The sequence below is a fragment of the Rhinoraja longicauda genome, chromosome 25 (assembly GCF_053455715.1).
Source record: "Rhinoraja longicauda isolate Sanriku21f chromosome 25, sRhiLon1.1, whole genome shotgun sequence".
Taxonomy (NCBI): Eukaryota; Metazoa; Chordata; class Chondrichthyes; order Rajiformes; family Arhynchobatidae; genus Rhinoraja; species Rhinoraja longicauda.
Genome location: NC_135977.1, coordinates 25,236,075 through 25,252,666, shown reverse-complemented (window position 1 = coordinate 25,252,666; position 16,592 = coordinate 25,236,075). Strand labels below are relative to the sequence as shown.

The following is a 16,592-nucleotide window of genomic DNA, read 5'->3' as shown; positions in this document are numbered from 1 at the left end:
TGTGTTAATATGGGAAAAAATTAGGCCAAGATTGCCATGGCCAAAATATGATCTAAAAATAGTCCGAGAGTTGTCCTTCTGTTCAGTGCTATAATACTGTGCTGATTTTGTGCTGTTTGTGAGGTGTTATAATGTTCAATAGATGTTCAATAGATGTCGGTACAGCTGCATGCATCTTGCATTGTCAGAGCTCAGAATTCATTAATTACCCCAATTCCTCTCTCTAAAGTGTGAGTAAATACTTTGTGAGCTGTTTATTTCCAGATGGCTTAATTGCAAATGGATCTCAACTCTGAGGCCTTTGATGCGTCACTTACGATTGTTATGTTAAGGATGCAAAATGACCAGCAGAGTGGCGCAACTGGTCGAGCGGCTGCCTCGCAGTGCCAGACACCCGGGTTCGATCCTGCCTTTGGGGTGCTCTGCCTGTGTGGAGTTTGCACGTTCTTCCTGTGACCGCATTGGTTTCCTCCGGGTGCTCCGGTTTCCTCCCGCATCGCAAAGACGAGTGGATTTGTAGGTTAATTGAACTTTGTGAATCATCTCTGGTTTGCACGGTGCGGATGAAAAAGTGGTATAACGTAGAGCATAGAGTAGGGGTCAGCATGGTCTCGGTGAGTCGAAGGGGCCTGTTTTCTATGCTCCATCTCCAAACTAAATAAACCTAAATTACTTATGTTATAGGTGACGTTATCCGACCAACTTAACAATCCTACCTACAACTAGAGAGCAGTCCTGAACTACTATTTACCTCACTGGAGACCGTCAGACTATCTTTGATCGGAGTTTACTGGCTGTGCTTAAAACTAAACGTTATTCACGTTATTCTCTTTATCGTGTATCTGTATACTGTGGATGGCTCAATTGTAATCAGTCTTTCTGCTGCCTGGTTAGCACACATCCATTTAGAACTGAGATGAGGAAAAACTTTTTCAGTCAGAGAGTTGTGAATCTGTGGAATTCTCTGCCTCAGAAGGCAGTGGAGGCCAATTCTCTGAATGCATTCAAGAGAGAGCTAGATAGAGCTCTTAAGGATAGCAGAGTCAGGGGGTATGGGGAGAAGGCAGGAACGGGGTACTGATTGAGAATGATCAGCCATGATCACATTGAATGGCGGTGCTGGCTCGAAGGGCCGAATGGCCTCCTCTTGCACCTATTGTCTATTGTCACACAACAAAAGCTTTTCATTGTACTTCAGTGCATTTGACAGTGCAACTAAACTCAATAAACTCAACTCAAATTAGGTTATGTGAAATGAAATTGCTCATTTAGTTTTAGTTTAATTTAGCGATACAGTGTGGAAACAGGCCCTTCGGTCCACCAAGTCCACGCCGACCAGTGATCCCCGTACACTAGAACTATCCTACACACACGAGGGACAATTACATAAAGCCAATTAACCAAAAAACTTGTATGTCTTTGGAATGTGGGAGGAAACCAGAGCATCCGGAGAAAACCCAGGCAGTCGCGGGGAGATCGTACAAACTCCGTACAGACAGCACCCGCAGTCACGATTGAACCAGGGTCTCTGGCGCTGTGAGGCAGCAACTCTACCGCTGTGTCATGTGCCGCCCATCATGAAATTGAAACATTTCAGCGAAAATTATAAAATCTTGCACTTGTCAGTAACTAATGTCATGTGAGTAAATAACATTTGTAAGCGTAACTTTTGTGTGAATGTTAATAGTCCTATCCAAAATTAACATTGAAGTCTAAATTTCCTTCTTTGAGGTGAGACTCACGGTCTGCAGACGCTACACACGATACTGTCTACTGGATCTCCTCTCAAACCGCAGACGTATGATTATGTCTACAAGCACATCAAAAGCAACATCCTGTTGGGCTCAATCACAGGTGAGATTTTATGTAATCCGTGTCATATTTACACGAGTCCATTTGCAACCATGCTCTATTATCTGATGCAGCTCAATGTAGGATGTGTTCATAAGTTTTAGGAGCAGAATTGGGTCATTTGGCCCATCACGTCAACTCCACCATTCAATCATGGTTGATCTATCTTTCCCTCTCAACCCCATTCTCCTGCCTTCTCCTCATAACCCCTGACGCCCATAGTAATCAAGAATCTATCAATCTCCACCTTAAAAATATCCATTGATTTGGGCTCCACAGCCATCTGTGGCAATGAATTCCACAGATTCACCACCCTCTGACTAAAGAAATTCCTCCTCATCTCAAGATATATTTCATCTTTGAAAAAACATCCCCGTCAAGCCAATGACACGGTAGCGCAGCGGTAGAGTTGCTGCTTTACAGCGAATGCAGCGCCGGAGACTCAGGTTCGATCCTGACTACGGGTGCTGCACTGTAAGGAGTTTGTACGTTCTCCCCGTGACCTGCGTGGGTTTTCTCCGAGATCTTCGGTTTCCTCCCACACTCCAAAGACGTACAGGTATGTAGGTTAATTGGCTGGGTAAATGTAAAAATTGTCCCTAGTGGGTGTAGGATAGTTAATGTACGGGGATCACTGGGCGGCACGGACTTGGAGGGCCGAAAAGGCCTGTTTCCGGCTGTATATATATGATATGATATGACACAGATAAGGAAGTTCACGTGTAGAATACTAATATTACGTGGCATTCTATCATGTGTAGCAATGTTTAACAAGACAGAGAGACATATTGTTGTCCTAGCCCCACCTCTCAATAAGGTTGTAACATAAGCCACACAGTCGAAGAGACACATTGACTGGAAATCTAGGGACATCTTGGTAGCATAAAGACTGCTTAGTAGCATAAAGACTGTTTTTCCTTAAAAACTAGAAAGATTTGTGTTTCTTTTGAGGAAAGGAGGAAACAAAATCTGTAAAAGCAAATGACATTAACATATTCCCAACTTAGAGTCCTACAGCATGGAAACAGGCCCTTCGGCCCAACATGCCCATGCTGACCTAGATGGTCCATCTACGCTAGACCCACCTACCTACATTTGGCCCATATCTCTCCAAACTTGGTGGGTTTTCTGTGGAGTTAGAATATTTATTGTGGAATATCACCTTTTTTTTAGTTGATTAATACTTTCGAAAAAGACACCAACAAATTGGCTGGACACTTCAGTTAAAATGGTGTAATATTGAAAGTTGTAACCATATTGGTAGTTTTTATCATAAATCCCATGACCATCCACATTTGGGCTTCCCTTGATGAAGATGACTTGTTTGAAAGTGGAAAAATGAACTGCCTTTTGAAAGGAAACCTCTTATATGGTTTTTAGAAAATACGATACAATACGATAGAACTATATTTATCCCAGGAGGGAAATTGATTTGCCAACAGTCATAAAACACAAAATATATGAAACATGAAATGATACATGAAACATGAAATTGAAAATAGGTTCCTCTTGTCTAGATGGTGGATGATTTAATCATGTACATATGCTTCAATACTTGATTTCAGGAAATTACTTTCTGAATATGGGTCGGGAGAGGGGAAAAAGTGAAATATTGTACGTTCTGATTTTGTTTGTGCGAATGATCAATGCATGGATTCATGGGAGGTGGTCTTAGAGGGGAGGATGCTCCTCAAACTGCAGAGCATCCTGGACAACACAGCTCACCCCCTCCATGACACAATGGTCAACTGAGGAGCACCTTCAGCAACAGACTGGCTCCACCAAGATGCAGCACAGAACGCCACAGGAGATCCTTCTTCCCTGTGGCTCTCAAACTGTACAACTCCTCCCCCTTCTGTCGTGGGGTAGACTGACTCCCCCCCCTCCCCCAACTTTGCACATCCCCAATCCTTTCCACCCGTCACTTTAATTTCATGTTTAACGTATCTTGTGTTTTATGACTGTTGGCAGACCAATTTCCCTCCTGGGATAAATAAAATTCAATCGTATCGTATCATTCTAAAAATTAACGCACTAAACAATTGTAGTGTACGAACAGTAGACACCACTGAGGCAATAGACAAAGAGTGTCCACATTTCTGGTGTCATCTTGTGCCTTTCAAGTTCTTAATAGTGTAGACTCTTCAAGGCCTTGGTCTTCAAGGCCCGTTGTCCTGGCGGCAGCACTGGGTCGGTGTTGTTGGGATCAGCCTGGCCTGGCGATGCTGTCAGTGTCCTCTGTGCTGTCCGGTCTGTCGGCTTGGCTTTGTTCACCGCCCAACAGGCCCTGATATCAACAGCGGAGGAGCAGTCAGGCCCCAAAGACTTGGCCAGTTAGGTCCCACATCCACATGGGCAAGGCAGGCAGCAAGGACCATCACGTTAGATACATTCGTCACCTTCATCTTGGACACCATCTCCATATCTTGTTAATGCATCACTGGATTTCTGTAAATGGGATCTAAATATTTCTTATGTTATGTTTCATATTTAACATTTTCCTTTTTTAATGAGTCAAACCTTCAGGGAAGATAAACATCATTTGCTTGTGACTCTAAGGCATTTCTCGTAGCTCTTCATCCTTGTTATTATCACAAAGAGAAATATACAAAGTGGGATATCTCAGAACTGGTGTGAACGGGTGATTGATGGTCAGATTGGACTCGGTGGACCAAGTGGCTTGTTTCCTTGCTGTATCTCTAAACTAAACTAAACACCCTGTGTATATACAAGGAACTGCAGATGCTGGAATCTTGTGTAGAGGCGGCATGGTGGCGCAGCGGTAGAATTGTTGCTTTACAGCGCCAGAGACCCGGGTTCAATCCTGATTACGGGTGCTGTTTGTACGGAGTTTGTACATTCTCCCCGTGCCTGCTTGGGTTTTCCTCTAGTGCTCCGGTTTCCTCCCAAACTCCAAAGACATACAGGTTTGTATGTTAATTTGGCTTTGGTTAAAATTGCAAATGGTTCCTCGTCTGTAGGATGGCGGCAGTGTATGGGGATCGCTGGTCAGCACGGACTCGGTGGGCTGAAGGGCCTGCTTCCGCGCTGTATCTTTGAACTAAAACGAAACTAAACACAAAACGCTGGAGTAGCTCAGCGGGTCAGGCAGCACCTCTGGAAAACAAGCATTGGGTGACGTTTCAAGACAAGACCCTTCTTCAGAAATGTACAATGGCTTGTCCTGAAATGGAACCCTTTAGATGTTCATGTTCAACTGATGCAATGCTGAAACTAAGTCAAGAGTTGGAGGGAAGATCTGTCATTGTATCAGCGAATGTACTTTGATGCTACTCTGAAGCTCAGTAAGACAGTAAGAGTTGGAAAGAAGATCTGACATTGTATCAGCGAAAGTACTTTGAAAGTACTTGTTCTTTTGTATTGAAGTTGCTTCAGCTGCATCTGTCGGAAATAAGGTTCAAGTCACTGTTTCATGCAAGATTAAAAATGAACGAAGTATCAGATAACATTTCAAGTAATATTGATTGAACTGCAGTAGAATGCCATGCAATCGATGCACCTTTTTTAATTAGGGTACAAGCTCTAAAAGAACACTGAGTAAGCCGTAAACTTTTTTGCACTGACTTTTAACTCACTGCTAACGTTGTGATGTGGCATGTTTGTGCCTTGTACCTAAATTATTTTGCAACAATCCCGGCAGAGGAATGAACTCCCACACCGTTCTCACTAAAAATAATAATAATCTGTACTGAAATATCCTCTTAATTGGGCAGTTCAATCCCATCTATGGGTGCTGTCTGTACGGAGTTTGTACGTTCTCCCAGTGACCGCCTAGGTTTTCTCCGAGACCGTCCCACACTCCAAAGACCTGCAGGTTTGTAGGTTAATTGGCTTGGTATAAATATAAAATTGTCCTTAAGTGTGTGTAGGATAGCGTTAATGTGCGGGGATCGCTGGTCAGTGTGGACTCGGTGGGCCGAAGGGCCTGTTTCTACGCTGTATCTGTACAACTAAAACTAAAAGACCTCGCAATTCATTAAGTACCACTCCGCTGGTGATTGTAATTTTACTGAGTTTCATGGTGTGGGAGGTAATATATATATTGGCAAGAAGATTGGCGCCTAAATAGGAAATGGGGCATGGATGAGTCTTAATATCGTTGGCACGGGAACTGATCTAAGGACCTCAGCTTTTTGCACTTCATATAAACGACTTGGATGAAGGCACCAGAATTATGAATGCTAAATTTGATGATGAACAAGGATTGAAAGGAAAGTAAGTTGTCGAAGGGGAAATGAGGAGTAGACAGAGTAGCGTCGATACCACAGGTTAAGTGAGTAGGCAAAGCAGTTAATTGAATATATGTGGGAAAGCATGAAATTGTGCATTTTGGCAGGAAAAAAGAAGCAAACGATCGAAATGGTGAGATATTGCTCAGCTCTGAAATGCAGGGGGATCTGGGTGTTCGGTTCATAAACTAAATATATTTGAGTGCAGAGTAATTAGGAGAACTAACAAAATGTTACTGTAGGAAGAGCACACAAAGACAGGGAGATTTTGTTTCAATTATATAAGACATTGGTGAGACCATATCGAGAATACTGTGTACAATACTGGTTTCCTTATGTTAAAGTGTTGAAAGCAGTTAAGAGAGGATTTATTAGATTAATTCTACTTTAGTTTAGAGATACGGCACGGAAACAGGCCCTTCGGCCCACCGAGTCCGCGCTGACCAGCAACCCCCGTACACTAGCACTATCCTACACACACAAGGGGCAATTAACTATCTTTACCGTAGCCAATTAACCTACAAACCTGTACGTCTTTGGAGTGTGGGAGGAAACTGGAGCACCCGGTGTCACGAGAAAAGCATACAGACAGCACCTGTGGTCAGGATCGAACCCGGGCCTCCACCACTGTGAGGCAGTAACTCTGCCATTGTGCTGCTCACTAAGAATGAGTGAGTTGTCCGATGAAGATAGGTTGAGGAGGTCTGACTTGTTTCTGCTGGAGATTTGACTGAGATTTATAAACCCGAGAGGATTCTTGACATGGGTGGATGTGTTTCCCTTTTGGAGAAGCGGGAACCAGGTTCATTACTTAACAGTGTGGTTGTCCATTTAAGGCCGGTCAGGTGCCAAGTCAAGAATCCAGAGCGTTTTATTGCCATATGTACTGGAACGGGACAATTAAAGTCCTGCTGTAGCTGTATCAAACTTTATTTTGGCCGTATTAGTGCAATTCTGGTCGTCACACTAAAGGAAGGACGTGGAAGCTTTGGAGAGGGTGCAGAAGAGATTCACCAGGATGTTGTTTGGATTGGAGTGTATTGGCCTCAAGAAGATGTTGGACATACTTGTATAGTTTTCGCTTATGGAGTGTCAGACTGAAGGTTGACGATAAAGTATATCAATTTATGAGAGGCATAGATAAGTTAGACAGTCAGAACCTTTTTCCTGGGGGGGGGGAGAGAATGTCAAATACCAGTGGGCAAAGCTTTTTGAGGAGAGGATATGTGAGACAGGTTTTGTACAGAAAATGGTTTGTAACTTGAGCACAAAGTGCTGGAGTAACTCAGCGGGTCAGGCAGCATCCCAGGAGAACATGGACAGGTGACCTTTTGGGTTGGGTCCCTTCTTCAGACTGATTCATGCACAGGTGATATTTCTGGTCGAGACCTGGGGAAATGGTAGAGGCAGAAATGACAGCAACTTGAAAATGCAAGGAATAGCGGGATTCAGACCAAGTGCAGACAGGTGACATTGGTTCCATTGGCATTGTGATCAGTACAGGCCAGGTAGGCAAAGGGGCTTGTTCTTGTGCTGTTCTGTTCTGTGTTCAACTGGAGGAAGCTGCAATTACTTACATCACATCACATCAGTCTGAAGAAGGGTCTCGACCCGAAACGTCACCCATTCCTTCTCTCTCGAGATGCTGCCTGACCTGCTGAGTTCCTCCAGCATTTTGTGAATAAATCGATTTGTACCAGCATCTGCAGTTATTTTCTTATACTGCAATTACTTAATACTTCTATAAAGTCTCCTCTCAGCCTGCGATACTCCAGAGAAAGCCGTCCACGATTGACCAATTACTGGAGCATAGTGTGTGTTCAGGATGCGGTACATCAGACTTCTACAGCGCGTTGACCTTTTTGACTGTGCTGTGCTGTTTATATTGTTCAAAGGTCTTTTGATAACTGCTGTCTAGCCTGTCAGTCGTAATCAAAATCGCAACTGAATTCTTATCACTTTGTGGTAAGTGGGAGTTCACTGAGGTTGAGTTCCTCAAGGATAACCTGATTAATGCCAAATATTTGGAGCTGTGTAACCACCTCCTTTACCAATGGTGCTTTACTGTCACGTGTGCTCGGCACAGTGGAATTATCTTCGTATTGCTCACACATGCACGAGTCGCCACATTTTGACGCCATTAGCAAAAAGTCTATAATCTGGTCCACGTACGTGATGTACAAGATCCAGGTGAGCCCCAGGCTGCTGCAGGGCCTCCTCCGTCACCCTTGACCGGCTCGACCCGCCAACCAACGTCCCCCTCCTCTCCTCGCCTGACCGCCTCTGTGTCCCGGGGGCGCCTCTTGCAGCTGACCATGAAGGCGCTGGAGGCAATACCCCGGCCCCTCTCCCACCTGTCCACTCCTCGCGTCCGTCGTCGCCAGCGGCTCCCTCCTCCTCGGGGTACTGATTGAGAATGATCAGCCATGATCACATTGAATGGCGGTGCTGGCTCGAAGGGCCGAATGGCCTCCTCCTGCACCTATTGCCTATTGTCTATTGACCTTCTGGTCGTCGGGGCCGAGCTCGTGGTTGCCGTGCTCCCGCCCCCTGCAGGCCGTGGCCGGTCGGGTCTTTCTGTGATGGTCACAACTGGTGGGAGCGTCATTGTGGCTCTGAGCTGCTGAATGATGTGCCTCCTCTGTATGTCCTGCAGTCTTGGCGTTGGGGAAACCGTTGGCGTTGCGAGTAAGTTCTGATGCAACCCTATGAAAATCATTATGCTTCATCTGTGGTTAATATGGGGATTGCAAATACTTAATCAAAGCGTCCCAAAATGTTGCCAGATGATTAGTGTTCATTGAGCCTTGCAAAACCGCGATTGAAGGCTGATTTACTCCCTTCTATTTACTGTTTAACAGCATAGATACTATCTTCCATTTTGTATTAGTAAATAATTACCCGTAACCCAGTTATGGCATATTATTTATGCAACGTATGCGTATTTTATGTTTTATTGGATTTTTCCGATGAATAGTCCTTTTCAAAAGTATAAATTTCTTTTTATCCCCCATGAACGTCAAAATAGGCATCTTAAGGAGCTTGAGACATGCTCAGTAGATATACTGTAGACTGTTGAAGATTAATGTAGGAAGGAACTACAGATGCTGATTTAAATCGAAGATAGACACAAAATGCTGGAGTAACTCAGCGGGCCAGGCAGCATCTCTGGAGAGAAGGACTGGGTGATGTTTTGAGTCTGATGTTTCAGTCTGAGGAAGGGTCTCGACCTGAAATATCACCCACTCCTTCTCTCCAGGGATGCTGCCTGTCCCACTGAGTTACTCCAGCATTCTGTGTATATCTTCTCTGTTAAAGATTATTGCTCTCTACATCTTCTAACTCCTCTCTCGTGTGGCTCTCTTCTTTTTATTCCCTCTATTTCTGGTCTTGCCCCCTTCTCCCTGATAATACAATTTTGTTACTTTTATCCTCATTATCGGACGTCTTGCATGTTTTGAACAGGATCCTCTCCATGCCACTCTTTGGTGTTTTCTCTGTCTTCATTTCTCTTTTGATATAAGTTATATGTGTCCTGCAGACTTTCCCCTTTTAAAGTATCTCTGATGCTTTCCTTTTGCTTAATGTTTCTAGTAACTTAATCCTGGAGTAATTCAATAGTCATACAATGTGGAAACAGGGCCCAACTTGCCCACACCAACCAACATGTTCCATCTACACGAGTCCCACCTGCCTGCGCTTGGCCCATATCCCTCTAAACCTGTCCTATCCATGTACCTGTCTAAATGTTTCTTAAACATTGTTGTCGTACCTGCCTCAACTACCCCCTCCAGCAGCTCGTTCCAAACACCCATCACCCTTTGTGTGAAAAATTTGCCCCTTGGGTTCCTATTAAATCTTCCCCCCCACTCACCTTAAACCTATGTCCTCTGGTTCTCAACTCCCCTACTCTGGGAAAGAGACTATGGTCGTCTACCTGATCTATTCCTCTCATGATTTTGTACACCTCTAAAAGATCACCCCTCATTCTCCAGCACTCCAAGGAATAGAGTCCCAGCCTGCTCAACTTCTCCCTATGGCTCAGCCCCCCCCTGTCCTGGCAGCTTCCTCGTAAATCTTCTCTGCCATAGTTCAACTCTTCATCCAACTCTACATTTTGCAGAGTGGAGTTCCATGCCAATAGAACGTGGAGGTATGGAACCATGGATGGAAGAGAGATGATTTCAGGGAGAAGATACAACTGTATTCAAATATGAATGAATGGCTCGATATGCTTGGTTGCCACAAGAGCGAAAGGTTACTCGACGTGTGAATAGAAATATGCAACAACAGAAATTGTTAGCATCTGAAAAGAGGAAAAAAAGTTTCAGTTGCAAAACTACCCCAGATTAAGCACTTGCTTGCTAACCAGTCCTGATGAAGTGCATGCATCTGTGTGGTTAGCATTCTAGCTCTCCAATTAATTGATGGCATGTGTAGATGCTGGTTTACACCGAAGGTAGACACAAAAAACTGGAGTAACTCAACGGGACAGGCCGTATATCTGGAGAAAAGGAATAGGTGCCGTTTCGGGTCGAGACCCAACTTCAGACTGATTTATTGGCGAGATGCGTTGCTAGTTTGCAGTAATCTAGAAATGTTAAGGATAGGTTAACATCTCAGTGCAGTGCTGCAAAAGCAAATCAAATAACAATACTTAGTATAGATGGAAGAAGTAATAAAAAGGTGAACTTCCATGTTGGAGAAAGTTGAAACTGAAGAGGAGCAATGGAGGTTGGGATGAGAAGTAACTGTATTCACAGCGTGGACTAAGTAACAATTACTCTGATTTTTTAAACTAAAATTGTAATGATTCTTTAATATACCTACATGTGTAGTGTCATACAACTTGGTGTCAGGCCCTCAGCCTAACTCGTCCATGCTGACCAACATGCCCCATCTAGGCTAGTCCCATTTTGCCTGCATTTGGTCCATATCCCTCTATACATTTTCCTATACATATACCTGTCCAAATGTCTTTTAAATGTTGTTATTGTTACTGCCTCAACTACCTCCTCTGGCAGCTCATTCCATCTACCTACTATCCTCTGAGTAAAAAAGTTGCCTCTCAGATTTGTATTATATCTCTCCCCTCTCACCGATATCCTCTCGGTATTGATTCCCTTAGCCCATGTATAAGACTGTGCATTCACCCTATCAATTCCCTGATGATTTTATTCACCCCTGAGCCTCCTGCGCTCCAAGGAATAAACCCCTAGCTTGCCCAACTTCTCTCTAAAGGTCAGGCCCTCGAATCATGGCAACATCCGTTTAAGTCTTCCCTGTACTTTAGTTTTAGAGAAGAGTTTTGAGATGAGCTAAAAAAACTTCTGAAATAGATGAATACTGCAGAGTAAATCGCTGGTCGGTGTGGTCGTTGTAATTGTGTGTCTTGTGTTCTTTTTGTTTACTGCCGGACCCTGACGTGAGAGGACGCTGGCGCTATTTGTTCGCCGCTTCTCCGTCAGGACAGTTTGTCTGTTTGTTTTTATGTCTTGACTGTTTTTGTAAAGCGTCTTTGAGCATTTGGAAAAGCGCTATAAAAAATAAATGTTTGTTATTATTATTATTATAAATAAAAATGGAAAGGAGGAGGTTTGAATGCACTGATGATTGTTTTGACTGAGGTTAATACGGACTGAAATCAGTCAGGCAGAGGGAATCTATTCAAAAATGGCTCTGAGTTTAGTTTAGTTAGAGACACAGAGGTCCTTCGGCCCAGGAGTCCACGCAGCCCAGCAATCCGTCATCGTACACTAGGACTATTCTACACATTAGGGACAATTTACAATTTTTACCAAAGCCAATTAACCTACAAAACCTGTACACCTTTGGAGTGTTGGGGGAAACCGGAGCTCCCAGGCAAATCCCACGCAGTCACGGGGAGAACGTAGAAACTCCCTGCAGACAGCACCCATAGTCAGGATCGAACATGGGTCTCTGGTGCCGTAAGAGAGCAGCCGTACCTCTGCAGAGATGTATCGAGAGGCAGCAGAGATAATGGCAGCAACTCTACCGATGCACCACCTATATAATTATACCACCTATGCTTAATTATATTAAGATTTATCACAACTTAATGAAAACATGATGAAATCAAACTCTAAGAAGTCTTTCTGAAGTCTGAAGAAGGGTCTCGACCTGAAACGTCACCCATTCCTCTATCCAGAGATGCTGCCTGTCCCGCTGAGTTACTCCAGCATTTTGTGTCGATTTTAAGAAGACAGGAGAGTACACATCTATCAGATTGGGATCATAGTGGTTTAAATTCCACTCTTGAGTTGGCTAAACAATGCAAGTGATGCAGCGGGGTGGCTGCACAGGTAGGAGCATAGTTTTTCATGTGAAAGTGAAAGCAGATCTGCCTTGGACGAATCCATGACACTACTGCAAACACAGCCCAGGATTTTTTTTTTTCTGTCACCTGAAGAAAGCTTCTTCCTCAGCCAATGTCAGCTTGTCCTGGCCATTCACACACTATATTTGAGATATCTTGCTGTGTTCATATCACCGGCCAATGTTGCATACAATGAGACGTGCAGGAAAATAACTGCAGATGCTGGTACAAATCGAAGGTATCACAAAATGCAAAAACAGACTGAAGAAGGGTCCCATCCCGAAACATCACCCATTCCTTTTCTCCAGAGATGCTGCCTGACCCGCTGAGTTACTCCAGCATTTTGTGATGCATACAATGAGACAGTGACTACACTTCAGAAGCGTTTAAGTGAAGGCGGTGCTGCCCCGAAGGGCCGAATGGCCTCCTCCTGCACCTATTGTCTATTGTCTATTGTCTAAAAGCAGACCTTGCGGCTGTGAAAGGAGAGATGTTTTTGCAATTCCTTGACATGTAAAGAACTCTTCGTATGACACAGTTTTAGAATGGTTTTGATCGTGCCTTATTTAACTAAATAATTTTGTTTTTGTGCAATTGGGGTGATAAATGTGGCAAAGAAAGAGTGTGTGTGAAACTCTTCATCTTCCTGGCAATACATAAACAAAATCGAAGATCATTGCAACGTGATGTAATTTACGGAACGCTGAAGCTGAATGTGGTCAGAGGAAGCAGCCAAGAACGGTTGTTCTTGGATTAATCAATAGCAAACGATGTTCAATGCAGACAAATCAAAAACTGTGTCCACTGCTGCCTGTTTTAAAAGGAACTGCAGATGCTGGTTGACAAAAAAAGAAGCAAAGTGCTGGAGTAACAGCACATAACTGCACATTGCAGGGATAAATATTAATCTTCAACAGAGAAGATGACACAGAATGCTGGAGCAACTCAGCGGGTCAGGCAGCATCTCTGGAGAACATAGATGGGTGATGTTTCTGGATGGGACCAGACTGATTGCGGGGCGATGGGGAAAGAAAGCTGGAATAGAGAAGAGGCAGGACAAAGCCTGGCTGGCGATAGATTGATACAGGTTTAATTCAGAGATACAGTGCGGAAACAAGCCCTTCGGCCCACCGAGCACACCGACCAGCGATCACCCTGTACACTAACACCACCCTACGCACAATTTAAATTTTTACTGAATCCAATTAACCTACAAATCTGTACATCTTTGGAGTGTGGGAGGAAACTGGAGCACCCGGAGAAAACCCACGCAGGTCACAGGGAGAACGTACAAACTCCATGCAGACGGCACCTGTGGTCAGGATCGACCCGGGTCTCTGGTGCTATAAGGCAGGCAACTCTACCGCTGGGCCACCGTGCGGCAGTGAGGGGTTTGTGTTCGGCAGATGCTGCATACTTTTGACCAGCTTGGTGGGAAGAAAAGATAGGATTTTAATAGTGATGTGTGCTGTCATTGTGAGTATTGCAGAAACCTTTCCCTCAATGTCAGTGGGCTTTCGTGTTGCAGAAAGGAGCAATGACAATATAGGGGGAAAGAAAACCTGTGAGCATTTCAACAAAGTCAACGCATCAATTTCAGAAAGAACGAGGGAGGCACAAGAGATTGTAGATGCTTAACTTTAGTGTCTGCAAATCTTTAGTTCAAGCTCCACGGCATCGCTTGGGAGGCATGTTACAGGAGTGGTAATTTCCTCCACATTGGGAAACAGTTTATTTTGAAGGCTCATTTAAATTGACAAAGTCCAACCCATATCTTTGTTTTTTTTTGCTTCATAAAGAAGCAGCTTAATATAAATATTAATGTTCTGGGTAGCAAAACCAAGCCCGAAGCAGTACTTTTGAACTGAGATGCAAGGTTCCAAGCTTTAGACTGTAGAGATGCAGCGTGGAAACAGGCCCTTCGGCCCACCGAGTCCACGCCGACCAGTGATCACCTCATACACACGCACCATCCTACACACAATTTACAATTTTACCAAAATCAATGGACCTATCAACCTGAATGTCTTTGGTGTGTGGGAGGAAACCGGAGTACCTATCACAGGGTCACGGGGAGAACGTACAAACTCCGTACAGGCAGCACCCGTAGTCAGGATCGAACCAGTGTCTCTAAGGCAGCAACTAAGATAAGCAGTTATCTTCTTATACTACTTGTTGCTTCTCTAAGGCAGCAACTCTACTGTGCTGCCCCTAGTTTTATACCTTGGTGATTAACTTTATATTGGCAGTGCAGAGAAAATAATTTAAAATCAAATTCAGCTTGTGCTTTTTTGTTGCAGGAAGTGAGAGCGTTCATTTAGCATTCCGGCTGAGACATTAGGTCAACTGCAATGGTAGAACTCGAGATTTGTTCTTTGTCAATGAAAGGTTTTTGTGTTATAGAAGCTGGGGTCGTAGGTTAATTCCCTCTGCGGCAGGCAATCCAGGATATATGGGACGGGCTTTGTGAATGCTAACAAGGCCTCAAAATGGACTGCTGCGCTGTGAAGGATATCACTGCTCCCGTAACATGTCTGCACCGCCATGAAGTTGAGCCCTGAACCGAAGATTGGCCCAGACACTAAAGCCCAGTTAATCTTGTCGTCAAAAATAGGGATATGTTGAAGAATGGGAAGACGTAGGGGCGAGGGGACTTGAATGGAACAAAATAGGATCTTTTTTCGGTTACAAGGGGCTTACTTCACAGCTCAGACGGCTACGATTCTCAAAGCCACAAGATGAATCAACTGGTACACGGCTAAATCTCCTAAAAAACTCATTCCATTTTCTGCTGTTAGCTTTAATCACCTTCTGTCAGTGCTGATCTCCACCTCTTAGTAACAGGTTGGGCCCCTATAAATTCAGAGCAGTAAATTACATGACTAAATCAATGCTTTTTTTCAGGCTTAAATGATTTATGATATTACGTGACAATGTTCCATAATTAAATGAATGCAAAGCAGCTCGTAGTACTGGGGGATTGCTTTATGTGATTTTCTGAGGCAAATTGAATTAATCATCCAGGCCATTTGGAAAGGGTTACTTGAATTGCTATTCAGAGGCAAGACCCTTCTAGGAAATGTGAGATAGCCAATTCTTTTCTGGAGTAATTAATGGCATTTTCAATACACGAATAAATAATGGGTTTCGTGGCATGTTTGCATTCATTTTTATAATTTGTATTAATCATTGTTGCAATTACTTAGTTACCGCGGAGCAATAATTGTTTCCACGGGGGCCATGAGAACATTACATGAACCATCACTGCAGGACTCTTTCTCGATATTAGGAAATGGATGTGGAATCAATATTGCAAATTGAATAGAAGGCGGGGGTCGGGGAGCGGGAAAGAGGATAGAAATGTATTTCCCTTCCTTGTTCTGGTTTGTGAAACGTAATTCACCTGATGCAGAGGCATCAGGCCAGAGGCGACTTTGGCTGTGTTTCGATCATTTTCATGTGCTTTGAAATTATACCGATCTTTACATAAGCCATTGGCTTGTGCTGCCCAGAAAACTACTTGGGAACCAACAAGGTTAATTAAGTCAATTTTGCTGAGGAGAAATAATGGGTCTGCTTCTGAAAAGTCGGACATGTTGAGGTGCAACATTGACCACAAAGAGGATGTCATTAAGCTGGAAAGAGTGCGGAGATGATTCACGAGGATGTTGGCAGAACTCAAGGGCTTGAGCTGTCGGGAGAGGTTTATTATTGTCACATGTACTGAGGTACAGGTAAAAAGCTTTGTTTTCTACGCTACCCAAAGGTTTAAATGTACCATACATAAATACAATCAAGTCAAACTCAAGTACAATGGATAGAGCAAAGGTGGAAGATACAAAGTCAGACTATCGTTCTCAGAATTGTAGGGCATCAATTTGATGGGGAGAGATTGGACAAACTAGGACTTTATTCCTTGGAATGCAAGAGACAGAGGGATGATTTTATAGAGGTGCAAAAAATCATGATGGGAATGAATAGGGTGAATGCACAGAGTTTATTACCCAATGCAGGTGAATCAAGAATCACAGGACATGGGTTTAAGATGAGAGGGGAAAGATTTAATAGGAATCTGTGAGGCAACTTTTTCAGTCGGAGGGTGGTGGGTATATGGAGCGAGCTGCCAGGGAAGGTAGTTGAGGCAGGTACTTTAA

The 16,592-nt window shown here is 43.8% G+C and overlaps 1 protein-coding gene across 1 annotated transcript in view; it reads left to right on the top strand.

Moving 5' to 3' along the window:
* aacs (acetoacetyl-CoA synthetase) overlaps positions 1–16,592 on the top strand; it is a 128,410-nt gene that overhangs the window by 85,283 nt on the left and 26,535 nt on the right. The window contains exon 12 of the mRNA XM_078421702.1: positions 1,732–1,854. Coding sequence (XP_078277828.1) covers positions 1,732–1,854 — 123 coding nt within the window. The remainder of the gene's footprint in view (positions 1–1,731; positions 1,855–16,592) is intronic.